The sequence below is a fragment of the Capsicum annuum genome, chromosome 10 (genome assembly GCF_002878395.1).
Source record: "Capsicum annuum cultivar UCD-10X-F1 chromosome 10, UCD10Xv1.1, whole genome shotgun sequence".
Lineage (NCBI taxonomy): Eukaryota > Viridiplantae > Streptophyta > Magnoliopsida > Solanales > Solanaceae > Capsicum > Capsicum annuum.
In genome coordinates this window covers 20,034,715-20,051,778 of record NC_061120.1, presented here as the reverse complement: position 1 = coordinate 20,051,778, position 17,064 = coordinate 20,034,715, and the positions used below count along the sequence as shown (strand labels likewise).

At 29.8% G+C, this 17,064-nt stretch overlaps 1 protein-coding gene across 14 annotated transcripts in view; it reads right to left on the bottom strand.

Moving 5' to 3' along the window:
- Nucleotides 1–9,564: 9,564 nt before the first annotated feature.
- LOC107845492 (CCR4-NOT transcription complex subunit 9) overlaps nucleotides 9,565–17,064 on the bottom strand; it is a 33,032-nt gene continuing 25,532 nt past the window's right edge. Inside the window, exons 2-7 of one of the 14 annotated variants that reach the window (XR_001666869.2) lie at nucleotides 15,862–15,962; nucleotides 13,257–13,416; nucleotides 12,176–12,250; nucleotides 11,164–11,227; nucleotides 9,990–10,061; nucleotides 9,565–9,830 (exon numbers count right to left, since the gene is read on the bottom strand). Coding sequence is in view for 9 of the 14 variants with exons in the window: in XM_047398545.1 (XP_047254501.1) it covers nucleotides 9,711–9,830; nucleotides 9,990–10,061; nucleotides 11,164–11,227; nucleotides 12,176–12,273 (354 nt within the window). In the remaining 5 variants the exon portion in view is untranslated. Of the gene's footprint in view, nucleotides 9,831–9,983; nucleotides 10,062–11,163; nucleotides 11,228–12,175; nucleotides 13,659–15,861; nucleotides 17,059–17,064 lie in introns of those variants that run through there. The other 13 variants (XR_001666870.2, XM_047398550.1, XM_047398545.1 and 10 more) reach the window with 13 other exon arrangements.

Genomic DNA, 17,064 nt, shown 5'->3' with positions numbered 1-17,064 from the left:
GTTTTCCGGACAAATCTGCTGCATGAAATGGCTCTTCGTGGAAAGAGACAGTAAAATAAACAACATAGCATTCAATTAAAACTATAAACATTGACACAAGCCTTTATGCAAAGCAATAGGAGACGAATAAAAACTAAGAAAGAGAACATAAGTAGTTTTTGAACACCTTCCGGAAGAAGTACATTACATACTCTATTGAATTGTGCAGGAGTAAGGTTTGGCAGTGACAAAACAGGGTAGATAGAAAGCATCTCCAGAAAACATACAAATTAGCATTTACAAACTTATATGAACAACTAATAACTTCCACATTACAAATTCAAAAAAGAGAAAATGTTCTATTTTCATCCTGAACTATACGCGAAATTGCTGAGACACATCCGAACTTTAGAAGGATCCTATTTAGAAAGCGAGGATAGTATATATGAAATTTCAGAAAATGAAACAGATAATGAAATAGATAGCGAAATAGATGAATCAAATGACTGAAGAAGATATAAAAATAATAACAAAGGAAGAATATTTAAATGATGAAGGAACGGAACAAAAAATAATATTTGATAGTAATATATTTGATGAAATAAAAGGAAAAAAGTACGGAAGAGATATATATATTAGAGTTAGAATATATATATATTAGAGTTAGAATATATATGTTAGAGTCGAAATTAAATTTAGAGTTAAAAAATTTACCTACAAAATTATTAAATTAATAATGCGAAGACCATTTAAAAATAGAAAAGCTTTTAGAAAAATTAAAGAATCTTTAATTAGTAATTATTCAGAATATATAAGTCTAAATAAAACAAAAGAAAATCCACAAAAACTAGCCTACTTAATTACATTAATATCTAGTATAGAATCAAAATTAATAACACATTTAAAATTCAGAAGAATGAAACACATACCACCTAATTATGATAAAATTAGATTTAGATATCCACCAAGATATTATAAATATAATTTAAAATGAATAAAGTACAACAATATAAAGAATTAAAACAAATTATCTCTGAAAAACGTAAAGAATTAAAAATAAGAATAAAAAGACTACATTATAATATATTTGCCGGAGTTAGTAAAAATTCAATAGATACACAAAGAGATGAAATATCAAAATTAGAATCACAAATAGATAGTTTAGAATATGTATATCAACATGACCTATTCACAATAAAATGAATAAAGAAGAATTTATAATAGATGAAAAAATATATGAAAACTACGAAAGATCAAAAATAAAAATAGTATTTTCTAATCTAGGACGAAGATATAAGAAAATAGGTGAACATTTATATCTAATGTTAGAAAAAGAAGAATTAAAATTAGAAGATAAATTGACAGCAATGGTAAGAATAGAAAAAGAAAATGAAGAGATAGATAGGAAAAAAGAAATAGAAAAAATAAAACAACAAAATACGGAAGAAATACGAAAAATAGAAGAAACTAAAAATAGTAGAATTGCTGAATTAGAAAAAGAATTACAAATGTTAAAAGAGCTGTATGAACAAAGACAAAAAGAAAAAAAAGAAAAAGATAGAGAACAGAAATTACTGAATGAGATAAATCAATTTAAGAAAAAATTAGAGATAAAAAACGAAGAATTAGAAATAAATAATATAGATATTGAAGAGACAGATAATTATGAGTCCGAAGATAGTGAAACATATACAGAAATATTAACAAATACAAAAAATTTAGAAATCAATGAAGAACAAAAAGAAATTAATGAGGAAAACTTAGAAAATACCCACACAGAAATAAATACTCTTGATAAAAAAAAAATGAAAATATAATACCTAAAACAACAGAAATGAGAAAACCTATATATTATAAGAATAAGTTTAAAAAATATAATGAATATGACAAATGGATACCAAAACAAATAATTAATAAAAATTATAACTTTTTAGATCTAGACTGTGTAATAGATACAGAAAAAACAATACAATTATGGATATGATATATGACAAAACAATTATTAGATAATAATATAAATATAACAGATGCACCAGAATATATAGAAAAAACTCTAATAGGATCAGTAAAACTATGGTTTGCAAATTTAACTGAAAATAGCAAAAAAGTATTAAGAACTAATAAACCTATAGAAGGAACATCATCGACAACAACTAAACTAACACCTATAGAATTATTAAAAAAATATGAAACAGCTATAAAAGATGAATTTGGTAGTACGACAACAATCGAAGAAGAACAAAATGAAGAAAAAGATACAAATAGAAATTTAATGTTAAAATTAGCAATATGTAATATGTGTTATATAGATGAATATACTTGCGCATTTAAAGAATATTATTATAAAGGAGCATATAGTATAGAAGAAAGTAAAGAAATAAGAAAATTATATTTTAATAAATTACCCGAACCATTTAGTTCGAAAATAATAAAAAGTTGAGAAGAAGCAAAAATAGTAGATACATTAGGAGCAAGAATAAAATTTTTACAACAATGGTATAGAAACTTATGTGAAAATATAGAGAAGAATTAAAAATGGAAAAAACATTAATCAGAAATTTAGCATGTTGCAAAAATAAAATAGCACCCCAATTTGGATGCGAAGAAAGATATTATAAGAAAAGAAAAAGACATAAGAAATATAAAAAATATAAAAAATCAAAATATAAATATAAGAAACCAAGAAAAAGATATTATGTAAAAAATTATAAACATAAAAGACCATACAAAAAGAAGAAATCTATAAAAGAATGTACTTGTTATAATTGTGGAAAGTTAGGACATTTAGCTAGAGATTGTAAATTACCTAAAAATCCAAAAAATAAACAAATATCAGAAATAAGAATAGATAATACCGAATATATGCAGATAGATTATATAGATTATGAATTAGAAAGTGAGGATAGTATATATGAAATTTCAGAAAATGAAACAGATAATGAAATAGATAGCGAAATAGATGAATCAAATGACTGACGAAGATATAAAAATAATAACAAAGGAAGAATATTTAAATGATGAAGGAATGGAACAAAAAATAATATTTGATAGTAACATATTTGATGAAATAAAAGGAAAAGAATTAGATTTAAGTGTAGAGAAAATATTTAAAATACCAACAATAAAAAATATTTTTACTAGGAAAAAGGATGAATATTATGTAGTATGCCAAAAAGAACATGTAATAGACTGCAGATATGCAAAAGGAAAAGCTAGTATACCACTGGTAACAAAAAGAATAATTAATAAAGAAATAAATGATATAAAAAGTAAAGGAGATCCAATAAAATATGTACACCTTGGAGGTACAGAGATATTAATAAAAGCATGTTTTAGAGAAGGAATAGATACACCAATAGAATTATATTTAGCAGACGATAGAATTATAAAACCTATAGAAAAAAGTATAATAACTGCCGTAAAAGGAAATCTAATATATCAAAAATTTAAATTTATAATAAGTGCAAATTATTCAGTAGCAGTAACAGATAGAAATATAGATAAATCATTAGTATTATATTGGAAAATATTAGGAATAGAATTAACCCCAGGAAGTAAAATATTCACAGCAAGATGTAAAAATCTATATATATTAACAACAAAACATAAAATAACAGGAAAAAATAAGATTAACAAAATACAAATAGAAAGCCCATTCGAACAAATAGTAAAAACAATAGATTATAATGATTATACCTATAGAGACATAGATACAGAAGAAAATTTAGAAATAGTAAATGATAGAATAAGTACAACAAAAAGAATAGCTAATGAAAAACCAGAATCATCAAGCTCATCAAAGAGAACAAGTTATGAAACAAATTCAATAAGTAATTTAAACCAATATTACATAACAGGAAAAATAAATGAAAAAGAATACCTAATACTTTTAAATACAGGACAAGAAGAAAATTATATAGCAAAATATCTAGTAAAAAATGAAGAAATAAAGACCGGCAATGATATATGCCCAGATCTACCAAGAAGTTTAATAAATAATAAAAATATAGCAGAAAAAGAAATAATAATAGGAGTTAGAAAAATAAAAATAGAATTCGAAGTAAAGGAAGAAATGCAAAAAGCAGATATAATATTAGGAATAAAATGGTTAGAACAAGTAAAACCATATAATATAGAACATACACAATTAACCTTAACATATAACAAAGAAAAGTTATTCTTAAAAAGAGCCTTAACATGAAATGAAGATATATGTACTAATGAAGATAGTAGTAGAAGGATATTACAGTAGATATTATACGCCTATGATAGACACAGGAGCAGAAGCTAATTTATGTAGATATAATTGCTTACCAGAAAGTAAATGGGATAAATTAAAAACACCAATAATAGTTAAATAATTTAATAATGAAGGAAGTCTAATTACTTATAAAGCTAGGAATGCAAAGATACAAGTATGGGATAAGATATTAACAATAGAGAAAATTTATAATTATGAATTAACATCAAAAGATATACTTTTAGGAATGTCATTCTTAGATAAATTATACCCACATATAATAACCAAAACAGACTGGTGGTTTACAACACTATGTAAACAAAAAGTAAGAGCAAAAAGAGTTAATAATAAAATAAGAAAGAAAACTGATTGGATAAAAGGAAGTGAAAAAAAATTACACAAAAGTTAGAAAATATAAAAAATACTGAAGATACAGTAGAACTAGTAGTATTTTCGATAAATAAAACAGAAATAACTATATTTTCAATAAATAAAATAGAAATAATTCAGAAAAATTAGAACAATTATATAGTGAAGATCCATTAAAAGGATGGGAAAAACATAAAACTACTATAAAAATTGAATTAATAGATAAAAATAGCATAATAACCCAAAAACCATTAACATATAATTTTGATGATTTAAAAGAATTTAAAATGCACATAGATGAATTATTAGAAAAACAATATATACAAAAAAGTAATAGTAAACATAATAGTCCAGCATTTATAGTAAATAAACATAGTGAACAAAAAAGAAGAAAAAGTAGGATGGTTATTGACTATAGGAATTTAAATGCAAAAACTTTAACATATAATTATCCAATACCAAATAAGATATTAAAAATAAGACAAATCCAAGGATATAATTATTTTAGCAAATTTGATTGTAAATCAGGATTTTACCACCTAAAGCTAGAAGAAGAATCTAAAGAATTAACCGCATTTATGGTACCACAAGGATTTTATGAATGGAACGTGTTACCATTTGGATATAAAAATGCACCAGGTAGATATCAACATTTTATGGATAATTATTTTAAACAATTATCTAATTGTATAGTATACATAGATGATATATTATTATATACAAAAACCAAAGAAGAACATTTAAAATTATTAGAATAGTTCACAGATATAATAGAAAAATCGGGAATAAGTCTAAGCAAAAAGAAAGCTGAAATCATGAAAAACCAGATAGAATTTTTAGGAATACAAATAGATAAAAGTGGAGTAAAAATGCAACAACACATAGTACAAAAAATAATAAATTCGAAAGAAGAATTAGATACAAAAAAGAAATTACAATCATTCTTAGGACTAGTAAACCAAGTAAGAGAATATATTCCAAAATTAGCAGAAACTTTAAAACCACTACAAAAAAAATTAAAAAAGGATATAGAATATAACTATGATGAAAAAGATAAAAAACAAGTTCTAAAAATAAAATTACTTTGTAAAGAATTACCAAAATTACAATTTCCAGATGAAAATAAAAAATTTATATATATAGTAGAAGCAGATGCTAGTGAATATAGTTACGGAGGAGTACTTAAATATCGATATGAAGCAGAAAAAATAGAACACCATTGTAGATACTACTCAGGTACGTTCAACGAGACAGAAATAAAATGGGAAATAAATAGGAAAGAATTATGTTCATTATATAAATGTTTATTAGCATTTGAGCCATATATTGTATATAACAAATTTATTGTACGAACAGATAATACACAGGTACGCTGGTGGTTAACAAAGAAAATACAAAATTCAGTTACAACAAAAGAGATTCGGAGATTAGTTTTAAATATATTTAATTTCACATTTACAATTGAAGTGATCAGTACTAACAAAAATGTTATTGCAGATTACATATCAAGACAAAGCTACACAGACTGAAATAGTAGAGGAAGATACTCTAGAAAAAATACTTAACACCCTAACTACGCTTTCAATGAAAGTGGACAGTATGGGTAATGAGATAGAAAAGCTAAAGACTAATGAAGATAAACTGAAGTCTATAGCTACAAATCAGCTAACTCAGCAGTGTGCAGAGCTATGTCGATCGGAAGACATTAAAAATTCAGAGCTAGAAGGAGATGTTGGGACACTCCATAAAACCCATAACATTTATCAAACTACTTCTGCAGGTACAAGCAAAGGAGTTAATAGACCAAGATACCAGAATGTAAATATGAATAAAATATTTGAAAAACCATTTACACCAAAAACACAAAAAGACCATTTATTCATACTTCCACAAGTTAACACATACCGAGATAGCCTAAACCAAGACAAAAAAGTATACAACTACATCGCCCAGAAATACATAGAAAATATATACAGAGTACAAACCTTTCTAAACCATAACCCCAGAGCTACAGACATCAAAGAACCAAATACCAATTATATAACCCAAAAATTACAAGGATATAACAAACTAATAGCACAACCCAAAACTAACCTAAGCCTAGTTAAAACCTGTTTTGACTATGGACTACTAAACACTATATATACCCAAGACGGAGAAGAGCTAACAGCTATGGAAGAATTATACAAGATATTCACCACCTACAAAAGAATAACAAAAGGAAATTTATTTTATATAAAGTGTTATACTGCACCAGCAGAGATATTATATGATGAAATAAAACCAGTTATACAAGTTGTAAAGATAGGATTAACAAGAGATATGATTATACCAGAAGATATTTCGCAACAACCAGAGATATCCAGGATTGAGATACCAGATTTTTATGCAAATAAACGACTTATTGGACTAGCTACGATCATTAAGAATTAGCAAATAATTATACTAACGGAAACCCAATATGGAGCTACTATTCTAGAGATCATCAAATGATATATTCAAATTCAAAAGAGCTATGACAAGCAGATATGGAAGACGTAAGACAATGGATAATGACGCTACTCAACCCAGAAAAACAATCTACCGCAAGAGCAATAAAAAAAGGATTTATTTCAGACGGACTGCTAACAAGATACTGTAAAATAATTGGACACAAATATCCAGACCACCAATGTTCGAGGTGCAATGGAGAAGATAATATTATTCCAGAGGTACATCTAGAATAAAGAAGACAAAATGCCAGCTGGAAAGATAAGATAAGGAGCAATAATGGAGCAGATACGACAAAATCAATGGAGACAAGATACTGTACAAAGTCTGAATTATTGTATATTATTGTACAAAAAGTCTTGATTGAATAGTACAATAATTAAATTGTTAGGACTTTTACGTAGAAAGGATAGGCATGTAAGCCCCTTTTGTTGACTTTTTTCTTTCTTTAGTTCTAGTTTTAGAAACATGTGATTGTAAAACTTACTTTTTCGTTCTATATATAACGAAGGCAGAAGGCATTGCAAAGGCAAGCCTTCATGCGTTGAAGCAACTTTTCTCTCTCCACTCCACAAAAAATATTTTACTCACTTAATTAAATAAACTTATTTCAATGGAAAAAGCTATGGAGCAACAAAACTCAGAAATATCAAAGCTACCTGAACAGGTATATCCATTTATGATTATGAATAGCTAAATTCATAATTCCCAACAATATTGTATGATAAAATAAATTCATATTAGTTACTTTATAGTAGAATTATTCGAAGAATAATATGTTAAGAAGTTTATTAACAAAGCGGAAACGGAGAAAAATCCCTAAGGACTATGCCATCCTAAAGGTGAAACCAATGAGGCAAGAAGCCGTGGCGGGGAGTAACCAGAGTAGAGGCGCTGTTTAAGGGAAAAAGTATCTGGATTACCATGTTAATAGTGACAGAAGAACATATTATTTAAGAATAATCTAGTATATAGTAAGCTAAGATGACTATATTTTATGTACATGGTTGAAGGGAATATTTTGAAAAAAGCAATTTTATGAAAATGAATGATAATTTATCTGATGTGATGGTAGATAAATTCAAAATACTTATTTTGTATGCACTTAGAAATATAAAAGAAGCAGATATAAGAAAAATCATATTAGAAAAAGCTTTTGGTAAATATTACATGACTAGAGTAAATTATATACCATATCTACCTAACTACTCTTACAAATATTTACGATGATAAGTTACATAAAATTTTTAGAAAAAGATATAAGAAACGTACAGTTACTAGAAAAACAGATAAAAATAAATATAGACAAATACATGGAAAATAAAGATATAAAATACATAGAATTTCTTAATAAAAATATGCAAAAACTACTAAGGCTAAAACAAATAACTACAAAATATTGTAATAAAAAATAGATCATTTAGATTATCTTAAAGTTTTAATCTTATATATACTTAAAAACATAGAAATTATAGATATTAAGAAAATAATATTAGAAAAAGTAATAGATTACGAAATTGAAACTACAAATTGTCTAGAACAGTTATACGAAGAAATTTACCCAGAAGGATATTATTCAGATTAAAAAATGTTAGAATATATTAGAAAAACTAGAGAAAATCAAGAAAATCTAAATAATGAAATTAATTATAGAAACCGAATTAGACAAATAATGGAAAACCTAAAAGAAAAATTAGTATGGATAGAAAAAACCTTAGAAAATTTAGATAAAAGTACATGTGATAGTTTATATAGTTTAAAAAACTCACTACGAGAAGAATAGTTTATATAGTTTAAAAAACTCACTACGAGAAGAACAACACAAGATAATAAATAACATTGAAAATCTAGAATTAGATATACATTATAGCACAGATAGGATGAATTATTATACAGAAATTTGTAACTCTGCAATTACTACAGGATAAAATAATTAATGAATATATCTTACGAAAAAAGTAAATCATTAAAAGATACTGAAACAAAATTTAAAAAATATCCACGCAAAAATAAAAATAGATCTATTACCCTAATAAATCTATTAAATCTATTAAATCCGCGCACCCCCCTACAAATGGTAATACGATTTTAATTAGTCCAAGGGGGTAATAGGACCCTCCTAAAGTTCGAGTGCGTCTTAGAAATTTCATGTATAGTTTAGGGTAAAAACAATGCATTTTCTCTTTAAAATATAAGATACAAATAGCTTGACAAAAAATGCCTACAATAGAAGTTCAAGAAATATGAATGAAATAGTTGAGGGAATAGTGTAGAATCTCATCATGGTAGGTTCTGATAAAGCATACACCCCCTACATATAGTAGTGTCTCTTTGCCATCTAAGTTGGTCAAGGTATACAAACATTTAAATTGAGATTAGATTTAAAACCCCACTATTCAGGGAAAATCTTAAAAACTGGATGTACCTTGACTAACTTAGATGGCACATTGGGGTTTTAAGACTTTCCCTGAATATTTATCTCCAAATTTCACCCCCAATCATTTTATTCCACTTTGGTTCTATCCAATAATAAAGAAATCCAACTTATACAATTAAAATGTTACACATTGTCTACGTCCCAATATTGGAAATTAAACCTTGCTATGAGCTGAATACAAACTACTACGTGGGACTAGTTCCCACTCCCTCCCCAACAAGAAATTACACAAAAATATTTTGTCATCCTAGGACCATTTGAATTCCTCAGTAACACCAATAAAAAGCTCATTAAGATGTTCCCTTGAAAGCTTTGCTGTAAAACATCATTCAGAAGCATAGATAATCAGTAATCACTGAAGAAATGTGTGTGCAGAAAGATTGATGAACTGCTGGAATTACAGTGTGAAGTGGTACTTCAGCATTCGTGTGCATCTGAGATATGAGATACCTCATGAAACACTTCTCAAAATACCTGTAAGGGTGCAGCGATAATACCAATTGAGTTCCACATCAAAAGGGCCAAATCTTGGAAAAGCTTCCTCTTCTGGAAAAGGAAAACAAAGGCAATAAGTCTTTTTAGGTAAATTTTTACCCTATTTATCAGAACAAGAAAATGGCAACCAATCTGAAAAGCCAAATTATTTTGTGTTCCACAGATACAAAAATATGAGCACATTGCTGAATTGAGGTGAGCAGCAAAATAGGAGTATAAGGGCTGAACAACTTGTGCTTGATCTTGACAACCCTAATCTCCATGAAAACTCTGGTCTAAAATTCTTTAAGGTTTTTTCTCCTCACTACAATGATTTACTTTCCTGTTTCATTTGAACTGTCGTGTCTTTTTATTCCTTCTATAAACTTGTCAGGCATTATTTTGTATAACTCAATTCCGGATAACGGTAAAATTCTGTATAATTGAGAGTTTAGGTAGAACTTTACTTTAACACAGAACTAAATCTTACAAAATCATCTCCGAGGATTTGATAGAAAGAATAAACTAATATAATAGTAGAAATGAAACATGAAAATAAACCATTGAACCTCTTTTTTCTCCTACTATTCTCAACAAACATCTAAATTTTTCATCTTAATTTTCAGATAATCCAACAACATGAAAACTCCAAGGCCTAAACTCCTTACAAGAAGTTCATAATTTAAATATACAAAATCATGCACGAGAAGTCGATATAAACAATAAAAATGATATAACGGTAAAACCAAAACATCAAAGTAAACCTTTGAAAGTGAGAAAAAAATGAATAAACCTTATAAACTTTTAGGAGAATGATTCACGAAGATCAGGATTGTTGTCACGACCCAAATGGTCATGAATGGCACCCACACTAATCTTTCTGTGGGAGAACCATCTAAACCAAACTATTACCCAATCACTTAGTCAATATTAAGATGATATTATTATAAATAAACATAATACAATAACTCAGGACTAATCATTATTAATGCGAAAGTCAAACCAACTATTTACTAAAATCACCAAGACCCGAAAGTCACCGTACAAGAACTACTAACAAATATCATATCTAAAGAGATACTCAAATATAAAGTAAATAAAGAATGTTTCATTGCCTAAAAGATGGAAAAAAACAAATAAGATGACCAGGACAGCCTGGAGATGGAGTGCTCACCCTTGGATCAAGATCTGTATCAAACTCTAGGAATGAGGTCATGTCTGAGCCTCTATAACACTTACTGCACTCAACAAAAGAAGAGTACAAGGTAGTATCAGTACAAACCGCTATATAATGATAGGTATCATAGGCCAACTCAATTTAATAACATGTACACAACACAAATCAAATAACAAGTAGACATACATCATCACATAATAAATATTAAATAAATCAACAATACAGCAACAACAAATCAAATAATGCTCACAAACAAGTCACATAACCATCAAGAGTATCAACCATACTGTAAACATCCACAGAATCAACACAAATATGTACATACATGCTATGGGACTTATTTTATCCCAAATAGTCATGACCTGCAGGGAACAATCTGTGTTCATATACCGTACTGGCGTGGTACCCGATCAAACATATACATATCTGTACCGACGTGGTACCCGATCCAACATATATATATCCTTACCGGTGTGGTACACCAACATATACATATCCGTACAGGCGTGGTACCCGATCCAACATATACATATCCGTACCGGCATGGTACCCGATTCAACATATACATATTCGTACTGATGTGGTACCCGATCCAACATATACATATCCGTACCGCCGTGGTACCCGATCCAGCATATAGATATCCGTACCGACGTGATACCTGATCCAACATATATATATCCGTACCGGCGTGGTACCCGATTCAACATATACATATCAGTACTGGCATGGTACCCAATCCAACATATACATATTTGTACCAGTGTGGTACTTGATCCAACACATACATATATCATCAATATCAAATTTACACAACCTCACAGCATATAACACAATGTACCAGGTTTACAAGTACACTTAAAGTCATAAGACAATTTCATCAAGTAAATTTTCAATAACCATTTATACACGCATTTATAATTCAAACATCAACAATTTCAAGCATGTTCGAATATCAATCAACAAGTATCCAATTTAGGACCATACACACAATTAAATCGTAACCTACCTTAACCGAAGAATCCAAATGCAAGTTAATTTGCAAGGACCTTGCCCTTCCATAAAGCTTCCGAATGATTCAAATCTGTCCAAATATATAATCTCCATAAAAATATTAATCTAATAACACTTGTTTTATAACTTCCTATTCCAAATATTCTAAATCATTAACCTAATTACTCCAAAAATGGTAACTGGTTATATAGGATAAAGTTCAATTTGAAAGTTCCGCCAAGTCACGTTTTTCCATGGCACTAATGGAACAAAATTATTCATTTATTAAAATCTCAACATTACTTTACTAATTTTTCCTCCACTACTTATGGATCTGCACTAAGCTCCCTTTTGCATAATTTGTTATCTTCTTTTGTTTCACCTTACACTAACAATCATGTAATATTCTGTCAATCCACGTGCAACACTAATTCTTTCCCTTTAAATTCCTTTTCATCTAATCACATACTCGTAATCCATATTTAATCCTAGGAATATTATTTATAAAACAGTATGAGAGATTTTGCATGGGGCTTACCTGAAGCAGTAAATTTCGTCTCCCCCAAGTCCAAATCGTCAGCCGCCCTTTTGTTGAACTTCTGCTAACCTACTGACTTCAATTACTCTACCTTAACGTGGGTTATGTGAGAAAGAATTGTAGTTTTGACCCACTACTCTTAATTAATTTAATTATTTAAAATATTTAAAACTTTTAATATATCCTCAAAATATATTTAGAACCTCATCAAAATAAATTAAATATGTAAATTGACTAGAAAGTACATTCCGGACCCATTGAAAATACTACGACACTAATTTGAGGTCATCTCGATCAAAGGTTGACTATTATCGGGTTTAACTTTTCCAAACACAATAACCCGTTAATGACTTAAATTACTTTCGAATATCCAAAAATATCGATACTACTCACCACCTTAAGTCATAAATCATGTATACAAACTACAGAGAGCATTAAAATAAGGAAGATGAGAAAATTTCACAAACGACCGGGAGGGTCGTTACATCAGATACCAATTAAACAACCGTTCATCTCTGAACAGGCAAGGAAAAGACAAGAAGGGAAAACAAGGAATTACCTAAATCAGCAAAAAGATGTGGATATTTGCTACGCATGTCTGCTTTGGTCTCCCAAGTGGCCTCATATTCTTCCAATGGACCTTCACAGACGCAATCTCCTTAGTCCTCAACTTACGAGCAATGAAATACCTAGCCGAGCCCATGTGTACCCCCATCGCCCTAGACTCGAACGGTTCAATCAGCATACAAGATCACAAGGCATATTCTCCACCCATATATATGTAACCGTCCTATACCGACTGATAAATATAGGTGCATACTGGTGATAGGCGACGTGCATGTAGGAATAAATGAAAAGTACACAATTAATATCTCAACTCATCATAATGGTCCTCATCAGAACCATCATCATTGTAATCAACCTCCGACCTTGTCGGATATCAACACATCTTCCGACTTTGTTGGGTATCAACATACTATCACAATAGTCATTTCCAAATAACATACACTAAAATTATCATATCACCATAGAATATCTATCTAGTCAATACTTTCCAACTACTCGTTATTAACTAACCAACCCTTATTATAATAGAATCACTAGTTCGCTACTCATCACATAACCTCTAGTTATTAGCCTAAACATTATCCTTCACGTAATCCTTATTTAGGGGATAGCAACTAGCCACTACTTATTTAATAGTCAACATCTAACATTTAGTCAAGGTTCATCGCTAGACCAAAACCTTCATTTATCCACCATTCATTATTATCAACTAATCATCCTATATCTATTAATCATTACTAGACAACACATTACTACTTTCACCTAACCATCTTTATTAACTGACACCATTCATTATCTAACCACCGTTTACCAACTAATCCTTACTTAACTATTCATTAGTTAACCATTTAGTAACTATTCAAAGTTATTAACTAGTCAGATCTTATTACCAACATATCTAGCCTCATTAATACACAACTCCTTATTTATCGACTAATCAACACCACGAACTTAGTCATCAATACCAACTAATCTTCAACTATGCTAGACCTGACCTCATTATAAGTCACGCATTAACTATCGCTTGCTACCATTTTTCAACTAAGCAAGATTCATTAACTAATACATTAAATTTCTAGCCATCAAGTGATATAGTCCCCTAATAGACAACTAGTTACCACGTAGCTTAACTGTTAATTAGGCAGAACAATCGTAAGATCATATTTCAGCTACAATCACATCAATTACTGATATAATACTCATGAATGTACCAAATCTATACATGCCATCACCAGTATCCAATCAATAAAGTCGTAAGCAACATACCAGATCTTTCTCCACCCCATACCGGAGAGATGTGTATACAAACATATATATATTCATAAACTATAGTTGTATCCTTTACATAGATAAACACTCCTTGAATATTCAAACATTATCATAACATAAACTTTGGCCCATTAATTTATCCAAAATAGTCACTACATCATAATTATGACCTTGGCCCATATACACATCTGAAGTTCATATCGATAATCATATTTATAAGCCGTAGTATATATCTAATCATCTCACATATAGGAGGTATCTCACATCTTGGAGGCATAATATAGATAGAAATGTAATAGTCTATAGGATATCTTATATCGATAGGTCATACATCATGACTATGTGGAATATCACCTCTCTAGGCCAATTTGCATATCTAAGAGAAAATGGCATCTCTATATGCCACATAACGTATCTAGGAGGAATATTATCTCTAAATTCCCAATATCACTTCCATAAGAAGCATCATAACTATAACTTAAAGTCATAATCCAAAAAGATCAACATAAGTTACCAAGTTATGAAGTAACCTTATTCTAAGGTTTACTAGCCTCATCAATGTCTAACATCTATAACTAAGTCCACAAGACTTAACACAAGTTTAGGCCTAAGTGGGCTAGACGATCCCACTTCTAATCCTCAATTTTCATAATTAGGCGCACTATGCCTCAAACTAGGATAAGGTATCTAGTTTATCTTCTAGATGTCAAGTAAGTCATATTCAAGCCTAAGATAGCAGCTTCGACTAGAAACAAGCGTACTCAAGTCAACTCTACCAAACTTATGGTTTCAAGACTACCACACAAGCCCAATAGGGCTAAATATACAAATCATGCTTCAAATGCTAAAACCACATCTCAAACATTGATTTACATCATAACCATGCTACAACTAATCTAAACAGGAAAGGAAAAGTAATAGGATTCAAAAGGGGTATAAACATGTCATTTTACGGGTTCCAACCCCGCATCTAAACTCCAAACATCAACAATCGAGGCCAAGTCATCCTACTCATAATCAAGCCTAACATCTATATCTACACACAATATATATCACACATCATATATGAAGAAACGTAGACAAAATCCTACCAGAATCCACACTAAGAAAACTTCGTACAAGTATTTTCTCTTCTAACAAACTCAAAACAATCCGTAAGTGATTCTTATGTTTCTTTTTACTCTTAGAATAAACTAGAATATCATCAATAAAGACAATCACAAAAGAATCCAAGTAAGTTTTAAATATCCCATTCATCAAACTCATAAAATTAGCTGGGGCAATAGTCAGCCCAAAAGACATCACAAAAAAACTCATGGTGCCCATACCTGGGTCGAAGAGCAGTTTTAGGAATATCGCCAGGACGAATCTTAAGCCGTTGATACCTAGACTTCAAATCAATCTTAGAAAATACAAATGCACCCTGCAACTGGTTAAATAAATCATCGATATGGGGCAAAGAATACTTATTACAAATTATAACTTTGTTCAACTGCCTATAGTCTAATCACGCATACAAAGACTACCATCCTTCTTCTTCACAAACAAGATAGGATCACCCCATGGAGAGGCACTCAAACAGATAAGACCCTTACTTAATAAATCCTGTAACTAAGCTTTTAGCTCTCTCAAATCAGCCGGAGCTATCCTATAAGGAGAAATAGAAATAGGACGAGTAGCTGGCTCTAGATTAATATAGAAATCAGTTTCACAATCTGTTGACATACCTGACAAATCTTCAGAAAAAATCTCTCAGAACCCACATACCACAGAAACTGACTCAATAGATGGGACCTCTACGAAAGTATCCCGAAGATGTGCTAGGAAGGCTAAACAACCTCTTCCAATTAAACTCTTTGCACGTAGAAATAAATAAGTTTCATTGGAGCAGGACTATAATCACCCTCCCACTCAAGTCTATCCATTCTCGATATAGCCACAGTCACTGTCTTAGCATGACTGTCCAGTATAGCATGATACATAGACAACCAACTCATACCCAAAATTATATCAAAATCTATCATGTCTAGAATCACAAAATTTGCCCAAGTTTAATACCCATAAACATAATAGAATAGGAATGATAAATTCTTTCAACAACAACAGAATCACTAATAGGAGTAGACACGTGAATTGGAAAGTCAAGTAAATCACACACCATGTCCAAACCCATAGCAAAATTGACAGACATATATAAGAAAGAAGAACCAAGATCAAATAATATAGTGTCCATCTGATCACAGACAAGAATAGTACTTGTAATGACAATTTCTAATACCTCTGCCTCGAGCCTAGAAAACATAGATATGGGCCCTACCACCAATTTGAGCGTCGTTTTATCAAGCTAAGAATCAGCTCGATGAGGTCGATTACCACCCTTACCTACCTGATGACCACCACGACTAATCTGTGAATGACCTCCACCATTACCACCACCTACTTTACCTATTATACCAAGAGCTCGAGGATCTTGTTGATGGCCAAACTAACCATAATGCCTAAAATTAGGAAAAAAACTTCCTAATGTAACT